At 29.4% G+C, this 21,861-nt stretch overlaps 1 protein-coding gene across 4 annotated transcripts in view; it reads right to left on the bottom strand.

The window, feature by feature from the left end:
* Positions 1-21,861, bottom strand: part of LOC142333169 (tumor protein D54) — a 132,673-nt gene that overhangs the window by 24,623 nt on the left and 86,189 nt on the right. For 3 of the 4 annotated variants that reach the window (XM_075380144.1, XM_075380126.1, XM_075380118.1), the window contains exons 3-5: positions 20,170-20,282; positions 12,542-12,690; positions 3,602-3,661 (exon numbers count right to left, since the gene is read on the bottom strand). In XM_075380144.1, coding sequence (XP_075236259.1) covers positions 3,602-3,661; positions 12,542-12,690; positions 20,170-20,282 — 322 coding nt within the window. The remainder of the gene's footprint in view (positions 1-3,601; positions 3,662-12,541; positions 12,691-20,169; positions 20,283-21,861) is intronic. The other variant, XM_075380134.1, reaches the window with a different exon arrangement.

Below are 21,861 nucleotides of genomic sequence, written 5' to 3'. Positions count from 1 at the left end.
TACAGTTCACTTTTGAAGACTTATCTTGTCACTGAACAGTAGAAATTGCTTTGAAAGAAAAATTCATTCTTGGTATTTTAATGATTTTTGTTTTAGAAAGAATGTGAATGAAGCCAATGCCAATGAAGCCAAAACAGTAATGCAAACAATTTGCATTACTGTGTGTATGTTATTTTAATTACATCATATCTCTTTTAATACGATTGAGTTTATTTATGTGTAATGGAATCAATTTACAGCTGCATGGTTTATCTTGTCTTCTGGTTTCTGTGAATAACATTAAGAATATTTTCATAAAAAATATATTTTCTCCTAAGAAAATAATATTTTCTTTACTGATCAACTAGTACTAACATTTTAACCATGGGATTATTTTACTCATTTGAAGTCTAAAAATAATTTGAAGCGACACAACAGCAAATTAAGGGCAAGTTTATGAATGATTTTGTCCATGGACTTAACTCTGCCAATCTCACCTTTCAATTATGCAACAATGTAACTGTTATAAAGAGTAAAAATAACAGACATCTATCAACATTTTTCTTTTTAAAATTTAGATTTTACAAAGTATTAAATAAAAATAAAATAATTATTTTTTAGTGAAACAAAAAGTTTTTCTGAATAATGATAATCACCATTAGTGGTTGTAGTACATAGCCGAATAATTACTACTGTTAGGCATGTTATTACAGAATAAACCTGCTTAAGTGTTAAGTTAAAAAAGATATATGTAATAATACTATCTGCTAACTACCATATTTCACTGTATAATGGTCAAATCTTTCTTCTGAAGTCAAAATATTCTATTAAAAATTTGTCTTAAAAAGGATATAATTCTAATTCAGATGCACTATTTTTAAGGGTTTTTTAAAAATGGTAGAACAAAAACGAAATTTTCACAGGTTCTTATATAACTGACTGAACATGAATCAGAATAGAATAATTTCACAAATTTTTTCCCTAGTATCAATACAAATGTGAAGAATAATACTAAAAATTAAAAATGTGCATGATTTTGCAAAATTATTGTTTATAAATTTTCATAGTGGTTATCTAACTTTCTAGAAATTATGACTATACTATTTTTTAAATTATTTGTGAGTATATTGTTTATAAATTTTCATAGTGGTTATCTAACTTTCTAGAAATTATGACAATACTATTTTTTAAATTATTTGTGAGTATGAGTGGTATCCTCTACAGAAAGGTAATTCTCACTGTTATAATTCATTAATTAATTAAAACATATTTATTTCAACCATTAGCCAACAAATGGCTGTTGGATCTTTGAATAAATTATGAACAAGAAAGTCCTTTAAATAAGAAATGCATCAATGATTAATGCTTTTCCGATGAGACTTGCATGGTCATTTTTCTCTTTCTAAACTCTGCTATAAAACAAGATCAATGTTAAATATACACTTTATACCATATAAATTGCATCAGTTAGAACTAATAATTAAAACCATTTGGATCACTAAATTTCATAAATGCTGATAGTTCCTAACACATGTTAGTAAGTCAGGTTAAGTTTGGCTCATGATGCCTAGATATTAAATACTAATATACTAGAATATACTAATATTCGATATTAATATACTAGAATTAAAAGTCAAAACTAAGTGATTATGAAATCCCAGATGTAAAATATTTAGAGTTAAAAACACAGTTTACCGCTAGGGGAATATGTTTTCAAAAATATACTTTAGAAAATTTGAAGCTACAAATTTAAAAAATAAAATAAAAATCATGGAAGAAAAATTTGAGGGCTGTTTGTTGAAGACTTGCTATAATTAAATCAGTAATTTTTTTTGGAAATGAGTTTAATAATAATCACTTTAATAATTACTTAATTTATTATTAAAAAAAAAAGCGAGTTTATAACAATAATAATTTAACTATCTAAATAAATCAACAGATAAAGGAAGATTTTTCATGACAAAAGGATGCTTATAAATCTTACTTCATATTCTATTCTCTTTTGCTTGCTTTTAGTCGATTTAGGAATAGTTTTAACAATTGGACCTTATGGAATAAAACAGTTTAAATCACACAGATTAGAAATCTACCACACTACCTTTAACATATTTTGAGTTCATAACAATATTCTATTTTAGTGAAAACTAATGTAATAAATAATGAGATTTAAATGCTGTACTTACTGTCCTGTACTACTCGATGTTAATTAAACACAAGCAAGAATAATGAATATGTGAACATAATAAATAAATCAATCGTGCTTAATAAATAAATATCACTAACAATCTAAAACTGAAATATTAACATGCAGTATAATTCAAAATAAACACATGATTGTCAATATGAACAAAAAAACTTCTTGTGAGGGTAAATCTGAATAGTTACAGTTTACTCTAGATTATATTTAAATTTAGTTAAGAAACTATCCAAATACTCAAACTAGGAAATTCACAAAAAAACTTATGCATTACCAGGTAGAGACTATGAATAATGAAAAGAAACTGTATCCGTACATAGTAAAAAATACATAAAATGTAATGCCTTTGTTAATTTACAACAGATTTTTAGATATTGGGTATGATTTTAGAGGAAAAAGTTTAGTTTTCAAAATTACAAATAGTAATCTCTCAAAATATGATCTTGAGATGAACCATATTTAACTCAGTGTTAGATGATGGAGGCAATAACTGTTGTTTTACCAACGAATTTGATATGATCCTAAATAAAACTGTTGGAGAAATAAAATTTGAATAATTTATAATACTTAAAATATTAGAAGTTCTAAAGAATATCATTAGATTTCAAAGTATGTTTTTCACTAATTTAATTTTAATGGAACACTCTGCTATCAATATACATTTTGTACAGCAGGATGTCTTTTTGAAGGTGACAGTTTATGTGTATTGCGGCTACCAGAAAAAATTGGCCAGATAGGATAAAGCAGCAACTTAATGCACTTTTTCTGCTGTAAAACATTGTATTACACAGCTTAAGCAGCAGGGGAATAAGCTTCTTCGTTCTAGCTTTCTTTTTAATTCCAAAGATAAATTTCTGTTTTCCCATATTAACATTTCCTTTATTTTAACTTTTTCAATTCTATGTTTGATAGTGAATTTAAATAATTATTATTAAATGGACAATTCAAGAAATTATATTCAGAATAATACGTAATGTTACTAACTTATCCTTACACCCAAATTAAATTAGAAAGTTAAAAAATGTAGATAAAATTTAATAAGCACTATAAGTTTACTTATATAATACTGCCACTTTCAGGGTTAACTTCAAAGAGGTAAGAACATGACCTCTTGTTTTTTTTTTAGCAGCAGTGAAATAACCCCTTTAATAGAACAAAGAAATTTTGTCTTTAATCTATGGTATATTCTTATAATACAGATTGCCAAAACATTTTACCATTTTTCTTGTTCACGCACATTGTTAATCATAAGACAGATTAAGTTTATTGTGAAACCATCATTAAATGAGGGATCACTGTAATTACCATGATATTAATAAAAATAAATGTGTAAATATATGCACACACATATTCAACTTATACATACAAATGTATTTCATAAGAGATGTGTTAACATGCATAAATATCTAAAAACAAATGACTTACATGGGGGCTTCTGTAACCGCCCTTCCAAACTGACCAAATTTCTCTTCTACATTCTGGTAACTAAACAGAAAATGATATCTGAGCAACTTAAAAAAAAAAAAAACTACTTGTAAAAGAAAATAATAAAATGAAATCACAAGCAATAAAATAGAAAGTAAAATTTTTTTTAGGAAGATGCCGATGATGAGACTTCATCCATTAAAGACAATAAAACTAAATCTATATACATCCTTGCATATAATACAAAATAATTTTTCTAATAAAATTGGATAAAAATTTCATAGTCATAGGTGAGATGCAACACAAAACCCTTTACTGTTTGCAATCAAACCTTTCAAAACACATACTACATTAAAAAAACCACGCCTTTAGTAACTTTAAATCTGCGAAGAAAATCCTCTTTTTGAAAATATATCAAAAGTTCTTACATATATTAAAAGAACCATATACTTCTTAAAAAAACTATGAATTTTTTCTACATTAGAGTATGAGGTCTGTTTAAAAAGTATCTGTAAACAAATAAGCAACAGCTACTAGCACAGCTAATGGCTTCGAATCCTAGTTGCCTTCGAAATAATAAGTTTCCTTTGGAGTGCATATGCTTAACTTGCTATTTCTTCTATTACTGGAAATATTTTTGTAGTTTTCTTTTGCAAAGGCTACTGGATGTGCTATCCTATTTGTTATTATGTCCTTTCATTGGCACTTCCGGCTTAGAGAAGAAAAAAACATGTCGAGCTATATTTGGTGAATAAGGAGCATGGCATTCCTTTCTTGCCCAAGAAATCTCTGGATTATATGTGACAAATGGGCAGATGTGTTATTGTGATGCAACTGTCAATTGTGCGAATCCATAGGTCTGATTTCTTGTGTCGAATTACATCATGAAGACAATGCAGAATTTTTGGATCTTTAGAATCTCACTGTTGAGTTTGGCCTTCTGTATTTATGATATACAACTTAAAGGTAGCTGAAAAAATCAGTCAGCATTACTTTCACCTTGCTCCTCATTTGTTTTGGTTTCTTCTGCCATGGGTTTAATAAAGTTGGAATCATCATTGGTGCACTCTAGCATGTTCTGTGCAACATCAAAATCAATCTTTTTCTTCCAAGAAAAAGCAGCTTTGGTATAAATCTCACAGCCTCTTAGTACATATACATAAATACACTAGAAAGTCATGGTTCAATCACTGATCCCAAATATCACTTTTAATTTCTCAGATGGGCAGCTGACAATATTTCATTATCAAACTACATGTGCTGTAAATGTCATTTGGATTTCGGCTTATTAGTGGGCTACTGGTACATTGGTTACTCTAAACTGAAGTTTGATCATTCTGAAAACTGTAATACACTCTTTAGTTTATGTAACCGCCAATGCTTCATTCCTGAAAGCCTGCTTACTCTTACACCAGATATCAGCAATCTTTTAACAGAACCTGATGGAGTAACATAGTTCAATGTATTCCGTCATTACGCAAATAAAAATGTGACAAGAACCGGTTATTCTAGCAAACACAATGGCTGTTGACTGTTGAGAACTATAAAACATGCATAGGCAATAAGTATAAGTGCTACACTCGACCAAGTTTTGCCGCACGCATTATAAATATATATATATATATACATACACACACACACACACACACATATATATATATATATTACTAATGTGTACATTGGAATCTGTTTTCAACTAGTGAACAATAAACAATAAGTATTATAAGGTCGAATACTTTTTTGAACAGACCTCATATTTTCACTAAATCTCAAACTAAGCACCATTTATAAAAGATTTAGCAGCATAGATATGTACATAATTTAGCTACAGCATTACTCATGAAAGAAAAGGCCTCTGTTGTATTTTAAAGTATTGTATTAGTTGTATTTTACAAAGCATTTGATGGAAAAAGTTGAATTCTATACTGTATTATTTCTTATTTGCTCCATTATTGTTGTAAGCTGCTGTTTATTTGAAGGGACCTGTAGGAATTATGGTAAATAATGGATATAAATAAAGATATAGTTAGATTCCCCAGTAGAGTAATTTCATGTTCCATAATTTTATTAAGAGATGGCATAAACACTTAATGCTTATAGGTATTTAACAGTTCTCCATGTTTAAGTATTTTTTATAAAAACTTATGATTGTCTGTTTTCAATATGGCAGTTAATAAAAAAAGAACCTATTTCTGTTCTATACAATTGTAGGAAATTTTCATTTTTCTGACTATCTAAATAATAATATATATATATTTTTATAACTTTACCTGACAATTTAGTCAGCCGTTTTACTGAAAATTATTCTTTTTTTCTAAAACTCCATTTCCATGTAGTTAATTTAAAATAAGACAAAGACATAAGACAAAGAAATAAGTATAAAGTACATAGTTTTATTAAAACAAATAATGATTTCACAACAAAAAATTTTCCTATTAAGAGGTAAAATAGGAATTTTTTAATATGGCTGTCATATTAAAACTGATCATTAGTAATTATTTTTAAACATTTGAAAGGGCATACAACAACACCATTAAATATATGTAAATTCACTTGCTTTAATAAAGTAATGCAATGTTGAAATTGTACTATCACAGAAACAGCATTAACTGTGTATTTTATGTTTATTTATGTACTAAATTAAAGTATTTTAAGTTTAGTTAATTCACTTGTAACTTAGTCTTCCTTTTGTCTTCCGGAATAGGTAAAAAGGCTGTGTGTGTTATCAGCTCTTCAAGTTCTTCTTCTGTGAGTTTTCCTTGTCACAGTGCATCAGCTCCTGAACATCTGACGTGTCAATTTCATTGAAATCTTCACCTTTAATTTTATGTGCTATTTGCACAATATTGTTTACAATTTTATCACCACTTTTGTTTTCTTTGTTTTTTCAGTTTTCATTTTCTCTTAACAATGTCAGGCCATAAATTCTGCCACCATGTATGATCAATACGATCAGCGATCAGCTGATGGTTTAATTTCATCAACTGACTCTTTAATGTTTTCAATGCAATCTGCAATGGTGTAATTTTTCCACCACTTACTCATAATCATTGTATACACCTCTGATTCACTTATCACTTATCCACTAAAGTCCGCTGCAGATAATAAGCTTTGAAAGCAGCGATGATCCCTTGATGCAAAGGTTGAATTAGAGATGATGTATTTGGTGGTAGAAATAACACTTCTACATTAGGAAAAAATCTTACTTCTCCTGGATGTCCTGGAGCATTATCAATTAAAAGAAAAACTTTAAATGGCAAAGACTTTGTTTTCAGATAAAGTTCACAAAGTTTCGCAAAAAAATGAAACCACTGAATAAAAAGGGATGCTGTTACCCAAACCTTTTCGTTTTGATTTCCATAAAACTGGTAAATTATTTTATAATTTTTAAATTTATCAATTTGTTTGTAGCTACATTAGCAAAATTCACTCTTTAAAAAATTGGGTGAGGCAACTGTGAATAAGTAAAACCGTCAATAGCAAGGGATTACTGTACTATTAATTACATGATCGATTCATGTAGACTAAGAAAAAACAGCATTCTATACATCTATATTTCTATTGCAGCTTCACATTGAAATTTTGGGATCCTAATTGATTAAGTAAAAAACTGTTTATTAAAATATCTTTGTGTAAAAAGTTATAATTATTAGAATGGAATTTTTGTTTTATACAGAAAAAAATTACTGCATTTGTTTCCTTAGTGGCATCAAAAGATCCAGATGTAAAAAAAATTAAATCTTAACTTCCATTAACTAAAACGTTTTTCAAAACCAGTCAACAGATAACCTATTATTAATGAGTTACTAAAAATAAAATATGTATAGGTGACTCAGGGGGAAAGGGAAATAATTTGGGAACCGATTCTAGAGCTTGAAGTAAGGAAAAGGTTTATACAAACATATGTCTGAAAATGCTTTGTTACTGAGTTACAACTAGTGAAATATTTTACCTGGATTTCAGTCCCTGGTGAATGAGGTCATACTGAAATTTTTAAGGCGGTAAGTAATGGGGGTAAACTTGATGGTTTCTTATGTATGTAAATCTATAAAATCAAATAAATCAGTTTCCAGAACTGTATCTCCAATGATATCCCACATAAAATAGAAAACTTCAATGATGAAAAACAATTTTTCTAGTTTTGAAGTATATACAATATTTTGAAGAAATTATAAGGTGTTATAAGTGATTCTATCTTTGCCCTGTTGGATAGCCTGTTTCAGTACAGTTCTAGTAGCACTACTGGAAATTTCGTTTGCTTGCTTGTTCATGTACAAATCTCATTTAAATGGCTGTTGTAATAGAAAATCCTGCTGACTGAAGTGCACGTTATCATTAGTTTCCTTCACACAAAAAATTATCAGCAAAAGGCACAAAACTTTATGCCTTTAGTTGTTGATGAATGCATTGCCGAGGGTCTGGGTAACCATGTAGCCGTGAGATGTAGCATCGTTTTGACGAGGGCAATTTTGAATGCACAAGCATCACTGTCAGTGGGATGGTAACTGCACTGCCGAGGGCATGGATTCCCATTCAGCCGTGAGGTGTAACACCATCTCGAAAATGGTAGTTAGTGAAAGTAAATGTCACATGGGACTCTACAATTGAGCTGAGTGGGAATAGGAGGTCTGTCCGCCTCTCCTTGGTAGACTAGACCAGAGTCCATAAATGAAACCAAGTCAGGGGTATGAACTGAAAGTTGAGTTCACTAAAGGGACTAGGAATAAATTCAACATTTTTTGTGGTATGTTATTTATTCAAATTCTTCAAATATTATCAGACATTTACACAAATTATAGAACTACGCAAGGGATATGTGCTTCCGTGAACTAAGTTAGTTGGGTGGGATCCCAACGAGGCCTGGCTTACTACTATGAGATGTAAAACGTTAGAGGGTGAAAGATGACTCCTGTTAAAACCCACCAGGGCTAGGAACAGGGGGGTGGCGACCGGAAGCATCATAAGGTGGGTGTCTTCCCCTATGGGGTTGGGATGTGAACTTTGTGTAGTATATGGGGACTGAGTTAAACTTTAAAAGCGGGTCCGGTCTCCACCTGGTACAATTGCAAAAAAGGTAAAATTAACTCGGTCTGAAAAGTCAATGAATGAAATTACATGGTAATTATTGTTAATCCATTGACAAAACTGCAGTTGTTCTGGTATGGTTACCAAGCTGGAGGTGTTGAACTTTCTGAACACGATAATCCATTTGAAAAATGTTTTCCCTTTCATCACCACCGGTTAACATTCAGATGAAACGTGAGCGCTGGGAAGTGTAACATTCTCACAAAGATTACTGAAAATGCTATAAAATACTTTACGGTTAGGAACAAACATCTGGGATACTTCGGTTGGCTGTTTTTAATTTTTACAAATTTTTCTGTTAAGTTTTGTTTTTAATAAAAAATAAATAAATTTTTTTCTTGTTTTCAGACCAATTTTATCAAAATAAAATTCTCTACTAGTTTCAATAATTAAATTTAAGCATTTATTAGTCATTTTATACAGTTATTGTATTTCAAACCAAACAAAACTTGTTCTTTGCCACTGAATTTTTCTATTTTACTTGGATATCATGAAAACTATAGAAAAAACAGTCTGGGACCTATTTTATTTGATTTTTCAGGTTAACTTACATTAAGTTTACTCCTTACATAAAGCTTTAAAAATTTCAATATGACCTCATTTCACCAAGGTTACTGAAATCTGGGTGAAATTTTTTGCAAACTGTAACTTGATAACAGCATTTGCAGACATATGCTTGTAAAAACCTTTTTCCTTATTTGAAGATCTAGAATTATTTACCTTTTCTCCTGAATCAACCTGCCTGTATAAATCAAGTATAAGTCTAGGACATTTCTGAAAAGTCATAAAAAATTCTGGAAAATAGACGAGTCAGAAATAATAAAATCGAATCCTTAACCCCATAAATTACCTATTTATTATCAGTGAGGGAAAGAATGTCTATGGAGTAAAAAAATTCTCCTGGACATTATAGTAGTAATAATAACTTCTCCATGAACTTTGACCCAACATAAAACAGTATGCATTCAAATAATGTAATTCAATGGCCTTCCACAAACAGACTTATTTCATTCATATTACATTATGAATACCTAAAATTCTTTTGTAATCTGTCCATTTCAAATTTATTAATAATTAATGAAAATTAGTTTTTAACTGCAGGATTTTAAAACATACTCAATAGGTATCTGCTCCTTAATTTCTTCTGCACACCTAATATAAAAATCTTGTTCAGTAGAACAGAAAATATTTCCACACTCAATACAACTTTACTGTTGATGACTGTTCTGTGATATTACTACTTATCATGGCATTTACTTTTAAATCTTAAAAAAATGTGTTTTTATTTCCATTTTAGCTAAATTACACTGAATGAGAAGTTGAATTGTTGCATGGATATCTATAAAAGTATCTATCTATCACTAATGTAATGATCCTATTTCATTCAGTCTAAAGCTTTACTTATATTCAAAAGTTTAATCTTTGAAATTATTCATTTACTGGTAATTAACTGATAGAAAAAATAGATGTCTCTTTTTAATCTACTGAAGCAGATAATTAATCCCTAATGATTTATACTGTAATGAGTTTCTATAAAATTTATCAGGTAATATATTACCATTACTAAGGTTAAATTATGCTAATTATTGCAATGTCACAAGAAATAAAACGTGTTATATGAAGTAAGCAGTACAATAATGTACCTTTGTCACCTGCATACAATGGTTATTAGGATTCACTGATGACTGTAAATGGATTACTATACTCAATGGAAATGGAGTGTATAATTAAGAAAGAGCACAAATTCATTGAAAAAGAATTACTACAGGGATTAAAACTTTATGGGGAAGCTACAACTATTAAAACTGAAAATTTGTGCTATGAGGAATTATACTATATTTTCATGATAGGGAAAATTTGTACAGTAAAAACCTCATACCAAAGTAAGCTTGAATACTCACATGTTTAGAGCAACAAGATGCTACATCAGTGTTCAACCTTCTGATTATTGTATAGCTTTGAGATCATTTATCATGGAAATGCTCTTTATGCCTCAAACAAAGTAATACTTTGAAAGTCTTAAAAAATATACATGTTTACATTAATTTTTTTCTGAACTTAAAAAAAAAAAAAAATGTGAGAAAATGATATAAAAGTATTGTTTATAATTTTTTATTAATTAAAATCGATGTATTTTATATCAAATTTTTATAAATTTCCAGATCATCTGAATTTTCATTTAGCAAAATAAGTTCTGATCACATTAAATTCAAATAAACAAATTTTTATTTAAATCTGTTGAATGAAAATATGCAAATACATTAAAAATGAATTACATAATTTTTAGCTAGATAAGAGGTAAATTAACAATGTAATTTAAAATATATTAGGGACCTGGGAGAGCAAAATGTAATAAGAAAGTTCTTTAATATGGATAATTATTTATTACAATAGAAGATTATGAAACACAATGAAATACATTAATCAAACTTAAGTGCATATTTTCCAAAGTCATAAGTAAAATTTACTGATAATTAAAACTAAGTTTCAAATGAAAATTAAAATCTGACAATGAGAAACATTTGAACAACACATGTAATACAAAAACAGTACATGATATGATTATTTTATTTAATGTGTTATACACATTTTATACATAATAAAATAAACTGGAATTATACAATTTTGTTACAAACTTGGAGATATTTTATGGTATTTATATAAATAGGGAGAGATTTTACCATAATCTCATATGCAATGATAATTAATAAGCTGGTTGCCAGAAATATAAAAAAAAATGTTCTACAGAAGCCATAAGGGAAAACCACCATTGGTGGGTATTAGTAACTTAAAATAATTGTAAAGAAACGAACCAGAGTACAGTTGCTTCTGTATTTTTCCAGTAAAAATTGAAATTTAACTGCCATAACATAAAAAAGTACAGTAAATAATGTTTAGATGTGAGTAAGGTAACAATGTGAATACATGAACTGATCATAATTCTGACCTCAGGAACACTGGTGCACTTTATGGCAGCAAACGTTAACTAAAAACATGTAGGTTCAAAATAATTAATTTGCTAACTAAATGAAAACAGATTTGGCAAGGCATGCAAAAGGTGTGGTCTTCTACAATCAGTATAGAAATTCACAAACATCCACAAAAATACACGCAGGTAAATCCCTAATATTTCTATAGTTGGGAAAAAAATTAAAGGTACAATAACAGCAATTTTTTTACAGTTTTTCTTACATATTAATTTTATCACAGATTAATAATTTACAAAATGTAAAAAATAGTTAATACTTTTTATGTGTTTCTCTTGTCTATTTCTTTTATAAAAATAAATATTTTAAAGTTAAACAAGTTACTAACTTATTCATGAACCACTAGGATCTTGTAAATATTTAAGTTGCACAAAAAAAATTATTCATCTTTTGTGTAAATCTCACAAAAAGTTAATTATATTCAAGTTTGGAGTGAATTATCTTCAATTGAATATGAATGAATCCTTATTTTTAACTGTACTTATTTCAACTTACTATTTAATTTTAAATAAGAAAAGCCAAAACCAAATTTTTATTTTGTTTGGTTCTATTCAGATTCATTATATTTATTAAATATTTAGATGGTTCAAAACAAATTCTACTGATTCAAAGGATTTGCTAATAATTTTATTTTTAATGAAGATCATATAAATATTTCTAAAGGATTAATCATGAAATATTAACCAAATAACTTAAAAACTATATACATGCACATAATCAGGAAATAAAAGCATCAGAGAGCAGCAAATTTACTGTACAAGGAATGTACTAATCAACATAATACAATTTTTACAAAGTTTGTCTACTCTTATTAAAAACTTCTATAAAAATTACACAGAAATAATTAATAAAAGCAAAAATTACATACACATTAGACTCCTTGACATTTTTAATACCCTGAGACATGTCATCTTGAAATTCTTTCCAGACACTAAATCCAAGTTTCCGTTTAAGTTCTTGAGATATCTTCACTTTAGCTGCGAGTACGTGTCTCAAAGTTGCTATTTCTTCTTCGACCTGTAAAAAATCATTTTTGGTGTATATTTTAATACATTATATATATCAAGCAGTAAATACATTGTAAATCAAGCAGTTACTGATGTAGTGAATGTTGGAATCTCTATCTCCCATTTATGTGTTGAGGATTCAAATATCAAACCAATTAGACCAATCACGTAAATTTTTTTAATGTAATAAACATATTTCTCATCATCATTGTAGGGTGACAACTATAACTGAGTGTTGCCATGTTTGTGATAGTATAAAATAAAATATAAACAAATAATGACGAAAATAAACGGCTAAATTAGAGCCAGAACTGATCATTTTCCTAGACCATGTAACACAAAATCCATAAATTAATGTCATTCTGATAAAGTAAGTAAAATAAGTAAGCATAGGAGAATAAGATAGAGCAAGGGTAACACAAGTCCACAGTAGTAAACATTCAAAGTAAACTTGATTTATCAGACACTATAACTAGTATTTACATAAAAGCATGAATCATCAATTATAGTCATGACAACAATCCTGTCACAATGAATCGTACATAAGCAGATTATCAAATAATTTAAAAATGTTAAAAAATGAATGTGTAGAAAAGAAATAAAAATATATAACCACTAACATGAAAGGGAATTTGTATCAACTAAATGTCATTAAAACTTAAGAAAATCTTGCACAAATACTTAAAATGTGGTTGAGAAAACTAAATTGCTAAACTAGACTGATGTGAAAATATTAAGTCATTTATTATTTAAGATATGCGGCACCACCCCTTTTATAGCAATTCTATCTTTAATATATTTTTTCTTCAGTCTAAATAAAAATAAAACTACATTCAAGACTATTTCCAATAAATTTTAAATCAAGTAAACAATGATTGAAGTGAAACCACATTGGGCACAACAATTTGCTAAATTTGAAAGACTTTTATATAAAACATAACAATGAAAATAATCAACTTCAACAATATCTTTATACAAAATATTAAAAGTAGACTTACTAATTTCTATTTAAATTTTCATTAAAGAATTTTTTTATAAATCAAATAACAGTTGATTTATAAATTATCTCATGTGTCTGCTATCCTGCTCAATCCATAACTACTCAAAACCCCAGATCATGAAACATATTTTCATTTGGGCAACTCAAAATATAATATTATTTTTTGAAATATCTAGCAGGAAGGTGCACCATTGTGATGAAGAGTACTTTCTTTTTAGCCAGAAAGTGGATGTTTAGCCTGAATAGTACCTTTCAATTAGTCCAGTAATAAACACTCCCAAGCAACAGTCCTACCTTTTTTCGGCAGAATAGTTGTAGGTTTGGCACATCTTCAGCTATGTATTGTCAAACATAATTTGATAAGCCATTTTAGAGCACCTTCTTTTAGTCAATACTCATTATGTAACACCAATATTATGCAGCTAAAAACAAATATGGACAAGTTTTGTTTGAGCATCTGTTTCCTCAATACATCTTAATATCCAGATTTTTCAGGCAAAAAATTACATATTAAACATACAAGGTGCGACAATAAAATAATGAGACTGATGTGAAAAAAAATGTTGCTTACCGTTTTAGTCATGTTTAGTGTTGTCTCCTTCAAAGTAGTTCCCCTCTGGTTGCATAGACTTATTCCAACATTTCTGCCATTGATTGTAACATTTCTGGAACCCATCTTCTGTAATATCCTCAAAGACCCTCGTCACAGATTTTTGGACGTCTTGTGTTGTTTGAAATTGTGTCCCTTGACCGCCATTTTGACTCTTGGAAATAGAAAAAAGTCGCACGGAGCGATATCTAGTGAATAAGGTAGCTGTGGCAGTACTGAAATTTGTTTTGAGGTTAAAAATTGCTGTACTGACAGAGCAGTATGGGATGGCGCATTATCGTGATGCAGAATCCAATTATCAGCAATGTTGGCACGGACACGAAGAACTTGTTTACGAAGTCTTTCTAAAATTTCTTTGTAGAAATATTGGTTAACTATTTGTCCAGCAGGCACCCACTCTTTATGAACAATTCCCTTGGAATCGAAGAAGCACACAAGCATGCATTTCACTTTTGACTTTGACATGCGAGCTTTTTATGGTTTGGGTGATCCCTTTGAGCACCATTACGAACTTTGGCGTTTTGTCTCTGGATCGTATTGAAAAAACCAAGCAACCTTCATCACCAGTGATAACACGGCTCAACAAATCTGGATTGATTTCCGTTTGCTCTAACAGATCGGCTGCCACATTTTTCCATGTTTCTCGCTGTTGTGTGAGATTTTTGGGGACCATTTTTGCACACATCTTTCTCATACCAAGATCTTCAGTTAATATTAGACGAACCGTTTCTCGATTGATGTTGGGATCTTCTGCAATCATTTTCACAGATAATCTTCGATCAGATCGTACGATTTCACGCACCTTGGTCAAGTTGACATCTGTCCGTGAGGTTGATGGTCGTCCACTGTGGTCTTCAACTTCAACATTCGGTCTGCCTTCACTAAAAATTTTATGCTACCGACAAACTTGAGCTCTTGACATAACCTCCTCTTCAAAAGCCTTCTGAAGCTTACCATAAGTTGTTGTCGTGTTTTCACCCACTTTAACCCAAAAAGAAATGGCATATGGTTGCGCAATATTTTGCGGTTTCATTTCTGTGACGAGAGACACAGACATGTGTTCACTTATTACAGCACAACTCACGACTGAGCAGTTGCATCAATGTGCCGCTTGGACTAGAAGTAGCTTATAGACCAAGGTCAAACATGGTGTGCCTACACAAGCTGCAGGGTTGCCACATCTTGCAAAGAAAAATCAATCTCATTACTTTATTGTCGCATCTCGTATGATCATATTGGAAAGTTCTCCACCAGACAAAGAATAACAAGTTTTTTAGAAATTTTAAAAATATTTTTTTAATGTAGTCAGCTTGCAATTTAATACATTTAGACCACTGACTGCTCAATTTTTAATACCTTCAAAATGATGCGATTCATCCAATTCTGCAAAATAAGCAATTGTCTCATCTTTGACTTCATCTAAGTAAATCTTTGTCCAGTGAGCCATTTCTTCAGGTTTGGTAAAAGAAAGTATGGTTTCATATTTAAATACTGTACGTCTAAAACTCTTTGAGAAATATTTAGTCAAATGCTTTTTTTTGGTCGACTGTTAAGAAAAATGGTAACCATAAGCAGAAAGCATATTCATACCATACACATTGTGTAAAATATGGACATGGTCTATTAAGATATTTATAATATCAGATAATTTAATATAGCATTGTGCATTTTTGTGATGTCATCAGTTGTAGCAGTTTTTGGATGTGTACAGCATTAATCATCAGATGTGGCATCTGTTAATGCCACATTTAATCAATCAGTTGCAAATACTGCCTGCAGTAAAAGAAATTTTAAATAAAATATAAGTTATTTTCTAATTAAGTGTTACTTCCAGCTCATGTATATAATGCATTCAAATTTTAATTAAAAAAGGAGGAAAAAATAAAATTAAAGTTCTTGAATAAGTGTTACTAAATGCTAATATGTTACGATTGAACAGACATTTTTGAGAATACCCTTATTTAATACTTTTACAGGGTGGGATATGTCCAACATAGCCATTCGTTTCTGATGAGCTCATGTTTTTTATTGATTTCAAGAGACATCTCAGTCGTCACTTCAACAATGAGGGACAGTGAGGTTCGTCAGTGTAAAATAATTTTGAATAGGTCAGAAAGCTGAAACTCATCGGGTTGGTCTAGTGGTGAACGCATCTTCCCAAATCAGCTGATTTGGAAGTTGAGAGTTCCAGTGTTCAAGTCCTAGTAAAGACAGTTATTTTTATATAGATTTGAATAATAGACTGTGGATACCGGTGTTCTTTGGTGGCTGGGTTTCAATTAACCACACATCTCAGAAATCGTCGAACTGAGACTGAACAAGACTACTCTTCATTTACACTCATACATATCATCCTCTGAAGCAGTACCTGAATGCTAATTTCCAGAGGCTAAACAGGAAAAGAAAAGAAAAGAAAGGTCAGAAAGCTGAAAAATAATGGTAGTATTATTTCTAAAAATAATACTATAAACATTAAGACATTAATTTCCTCTAACAGTGAAAAAGCAGAGAAATTAACTCAAGTAAAAAAAGCATTGAAGAGCAGTCTGTATATTTCAACTTAAAAACAAGCTAGATACGGAGAATTTTTTAAAAGTCTTGTGTGTTTATTGACAAAGTTAAAATTTCAACCTTATAAATTACAAGCAACTCAAAAATTTTTACCTACAGGAAAAAATTGAGTAAAAGTTTTGTAAAGGAAAAACTGTAACTGTAAATTTGAAAATTATTTAGCCATGACTCATAGTGAATAATTAACTGAAAAGGTTTGAAGAAATTATGGAGATGTATTGTATCATGTATTTAACAATTTCATTATTCAATTCCAACAATGTACTAAATTTAATTATAATTCTCTTGAACATAATCTTTGAAAATGTGGGAATCAGCTGCATGCCAACCTGATAATAGAATATTTTTAAAAATTCAATAAAAACAACCGAGTTAATTCTTATCATCAAATTATTATACAAATGATTATAAAACTGTTCTAGTTTTAACACTTTTTTGAAAGAAATATTGCTAATACAATTATAGGAGAAAAAAATTGAATTTAAACATTTTTCATAAAAATATATTCTGTAGTAACAGACTCAAGTATGTTAATTACACTAGTCAATATAAAATTTGGAACTGAAAAGGCAGTATGTGTTCTATATAGTATTTTATATGCTGAATCTGAATATGTATTTTGAAACAATCCATCAAGTAACATTCTTAAGTTACAACCCCTTAAATTTATTGTTCAAACAATACAAGAGATGTGTAGAGTGTTTGTTTATTCACACCTGATTTATATTATGATGCATGCTGTAGTACTACATTTGATACATAACAGACGAATGATCTCATTTCATGTCAAGCCAGACATGTCCAGTTAGTCAAGTAATGAGTAATTAAACGTGATGAAATTTTCTTCAGTATGAGTTCAGCTCTTTGTACAACTTGCTATGTTCTTTAGTTGTGGTAGTGGTTTTATCATACATGTATTATAAGGATTGTTTCATAAGTGATGCCATAAATTTGGTGAAAAATTTTATGACACAACTTTTGGTATTATTTTATTGAACATCAAGATTTGTTAAGTTGTGTGTGTGTGTGTGTTTCGCGCTGTGTTTTATTGCACTCCAACGTGAAACAATTGTATGATGTATTTTTATTGACTAAGTAATTATAAATTAAAACTTAATTATTTTTATAATTAAGTATTTTTGTAATAATTCAGTTTACTTTCATTCATTCAAACATTTTGAATTTTACAATGAATAAAAATCAGGCTTGTAAAAATCTCCAAATATTTTTTTATGTTTGTGGAGAATTCACCATGAAAAGTCAACAAAAAACTAGTATTGAATCTGCTGAAAACTGCTTAGAAACATTATTGAACATTGATTGTCCCTTAGGAGACCAAGATAAATCCTGGACTCAACATGTAGTATGCATCAAGTGCTACATTAAACTATCCCAATGATTAAAAAGAAAAAAGAGCATTTGCCTTTTGGCATACCTATGATTTGGCGAGAGCCTACTAACCATTATGATGATGCTATTTTTGCAGATGTTACTGGTTTCAATTCAAACAATAAAAGCAGTATTGCATACCCAAATGTTCATTCAGCTATGAATGAAATCTCTGATTTCCCTGAAGGCTCACTGATGAATACGGTAACTTTAACAGAAGTACGGTATAACTTCAATAGATATTAATTTCATTCCAGAAGAATTAAATACTGAACCTCACCTCATCACACAAGCAGAACTGAGTGATCTAATTCGTGACTTGTATTTGTCAAAACAACATGCAGAACTCCTACATTCATGTCTTAAGGAATGGAATTTATTAAACAGGGATACAAAAATTTCAGTAAATAGAAATCGAAATGAAAATTTTCTGAATTACTTTATAAGAGATTGTTTAATTTATTCCTACCATGATGTTAGGGGGCTACTGTCTGAACTGGACATTGAATATGTTATTCATGATCAACATTTACTTATAGACTCATCAAAAAGAAGCTGAAGCAGAGTTGGTGCATAACTTAAATAAGTTTTCTTCTATACTGGTAGCAGATGCTGTAGGAATGAAAGAAACATATGAAAATATGTCAAAAATTTTAAAAGCTATGATGAACACTTATGGTGAATCATTGCTGACCTGAAAGTGGTAGTCCTTCTTGGTTTGCAGAGTGATTTAAAAAAATATATGTGTTTCTTGTGTTTGTGGAATAGTTGGGCTACAGATAAACCACTGTGTGGGTAAAGACTGGCCAAAAAGAAATCAGTTTACCTCAGGAAAGGAAAATGTTGTCAATATTCCCCTTGTCTAAGCAGATTGTATTATTTTACCATTTCTACTCATAAAACTAGGCCTCATGAAGAATTTTGTAAAAGCATTAGATAAAGATGGAGACAGCTTTAAATATTTAGCTGAAGTGTTTTCACAATTAAGTGATGACAAATTAAAGAGGGAATATTCATTGGGCCACAAATAAGAAAATTAATTCATGAAAATATATTTGACCTCAAACTGAATCCTAAAGAACTAGCACCATGGAAGTCAATCAAAGATGACATTTCTGGTTTTCTTAAAACAAAAAAGCTGAAGACCATAATCAGATTATAAATGAACTCTTAGTGAACTACAAAAATTTAGGCAGCAGAATGTCACTGAAAATTCATTTTTTACATTATCATTTGGACTTTTTCTCTTTTAACTTGGGTGACATCAGTGATGAACAAGGAGAAAGGTTTCACCAAGATATATTGCAGATTGAACAATGTTATCAAGCTCAGATGGGATGAATCTATGATGAGTGACTGCTGCTGGATGATAAAAAGAGAAGACTTCACTGAATACAAAAGAAAAATAAGGAAAAAGAAATTAAGATAAACGTAAATGTCTGCAAAATAAAGATAGGAATTTAAATTATAATTATTATTATTTGTGTAAGCTATTATTTACAAAGTTTCTCAATATTTTAAAAAGTCATAACTAATAATCTGAGGGTGATGAAGAAAAGCTGATTTCATTTTAAGTTTCAGCATAAAAAATACTTTCTAATTTATACTTTTACCTCGATTCCAAATTATTATTTTTTGTTGACCTGTGTTATCTACAAGTAGCAGCAAGCTTTAGAATAATAAAGGGGTAACAGACCAACTAACTGGTCTGGCTTGTTACAGGCACTGAAAAAAAGTTTTTTGGTTCCAATTGCATGAGTTCAGATGTTTCAATATCATGGATCTGCTTTTAAAAGACTCTGATCATTATTAGAATGCAAAAATAAAAAGAATTTATTTGTTTCAACTTTATTACTTAAAAATCAATATTAGGCTGATTTACTATAACAGAAACAATAAAAAGAAAAAAGGCTTAGTACCTTGGCAAGCTCTGCAGACCACTCTTGTTTTTGTTTTTCTTGCTCTTCAGGGGTAAGTCCAGCCAATTCATTTATTCCAGAATCTGGAGACATGTCAGTAGCATGTTCTTCTCCTGAAACAAAAACAAAATAGTAATAAAAAATAAATATAAAAAAAATTTAATGGTAGTAATAAAACAATAATTTATTAGGAACATAACAATTTCAGCATTGATATTTGTTAACATGGCAATAATAAGTGTTGTTGAATGTAATAAAAACTCAAGCAACTAAAATCAAACAATCAATAAGAAAAATACATTCTAAAAAGTTATATTAATCAATCTAATTAAATAATTCCTAAAGTTAATATTTATAAACAAAAACAACCAAACAGAAGCCACAGCCTCAACCTACACTTATAGGGAATCTGTAGAGTAAAAAATAACCTAAAAATGTATCAAAAACAAAATTAAATTATTGTTTTTACAGAAACATATGTTTCTTTTTTTTACTAGACATAAAAAATGACAGAGTATGACCTCTTCATAATACTAGCTAATTTTAATTTACAGATCTCCTACGATGTTGTTACTTAAACTTATACTTTTGACACAGAAACCCCTTCAGCAGAGATTAAATGCTTGGTGTAATTCTTGAAATAAAAAATTCCAAATGTTTAAGTTATAACAGATGCTGGATACATACAGCTCTTGTCGTCTGTAAGTCAGTCCTGCATTTACTCCAGATTGCAATCATTCATAAAATCTTTTTTAACTTTATAATATCCATTTCATTATAGTTTGATGCATTATGTGTTTGATTTCATCACCTATCACCATTTATTCAACACTATTCTTACTTAATTTAAAACAAAATCATTGACAACGCTAACTGATGCTCCTTTACTCAGTTTCTTTACTTGCCTCAAAACAAAGCTGCTAATTTTTATAACACCAATATTGAAAATATTTTTTTTTTTACTTCAAATTATAAGATATAATTTTTTTAATCACCCATAGAATCAACTACTACTTAAGTATGTAAAGACCTTTTTTGAAAATTTGTAGAAATTCTATTAATATGAGTAGCTGTCATTTTCTGATCCACATGGTGATAAAATTGTTTGTAATGTGTCACTGAAAAGAAGTATGTCTTGATGAGGTATTAAAACTACTTAGTATATAACTGTGTATAATAAGATAAATTAACAAGTAAATGTTGTGGCTTTATAGAAATTAATATAATGCTCTTGCAAAATGTATGTTTTCCTCCATTCAATGCAAATGACATGAATTTACTTTATTTATTGAAAATGTTTACTGTACAATTCCTTATTTACTCACTTCATAATACACTTTAAACCAATAGCACATTTACAAACATGTATGTTCAACGACATATGTCAACTAATTTTTATTTTAATTAACGTAAATATGCCTGATATGTTATTAGGTAACTGCCTCCTGATTAATTATTAAAAAAAGATAGTAAGTGTAATTTTAATGTTTTAATAATGATATATTAAATTGTACTTTATATTACTTTAACATTTACACAATTTGAACAAAAAGACAATGTCCGATTCGAAAAAGTCTGAAAAATATAACAGCATCTTAAAATAAATATAGTACTTACTTATTTGTAATTAAAGAGATGTTTAATTAAAAACAATTTATTAATATTATTTATGAATGATGTATTTGATTGTAA

The sequence above is a fragment of the Lycorma delicatula genome, chromosome 1, assembly GCF_047948215.1.
Source record: "Lycorma delicatula isolate Av1 chromosome 1, ASM4794821v1, whole genome shotgun sequence".
In the NCBI taxonomy this organism is placed as follows: Eukaryota; Metazoa; Arthropoda; class Insecta; order Hemiptera; family Fulgoridae; genus Lycorma; species Lycorma delicatula.
This window is presented reverse-complemented; position numbering and strand designations above follow the sequence as displayed.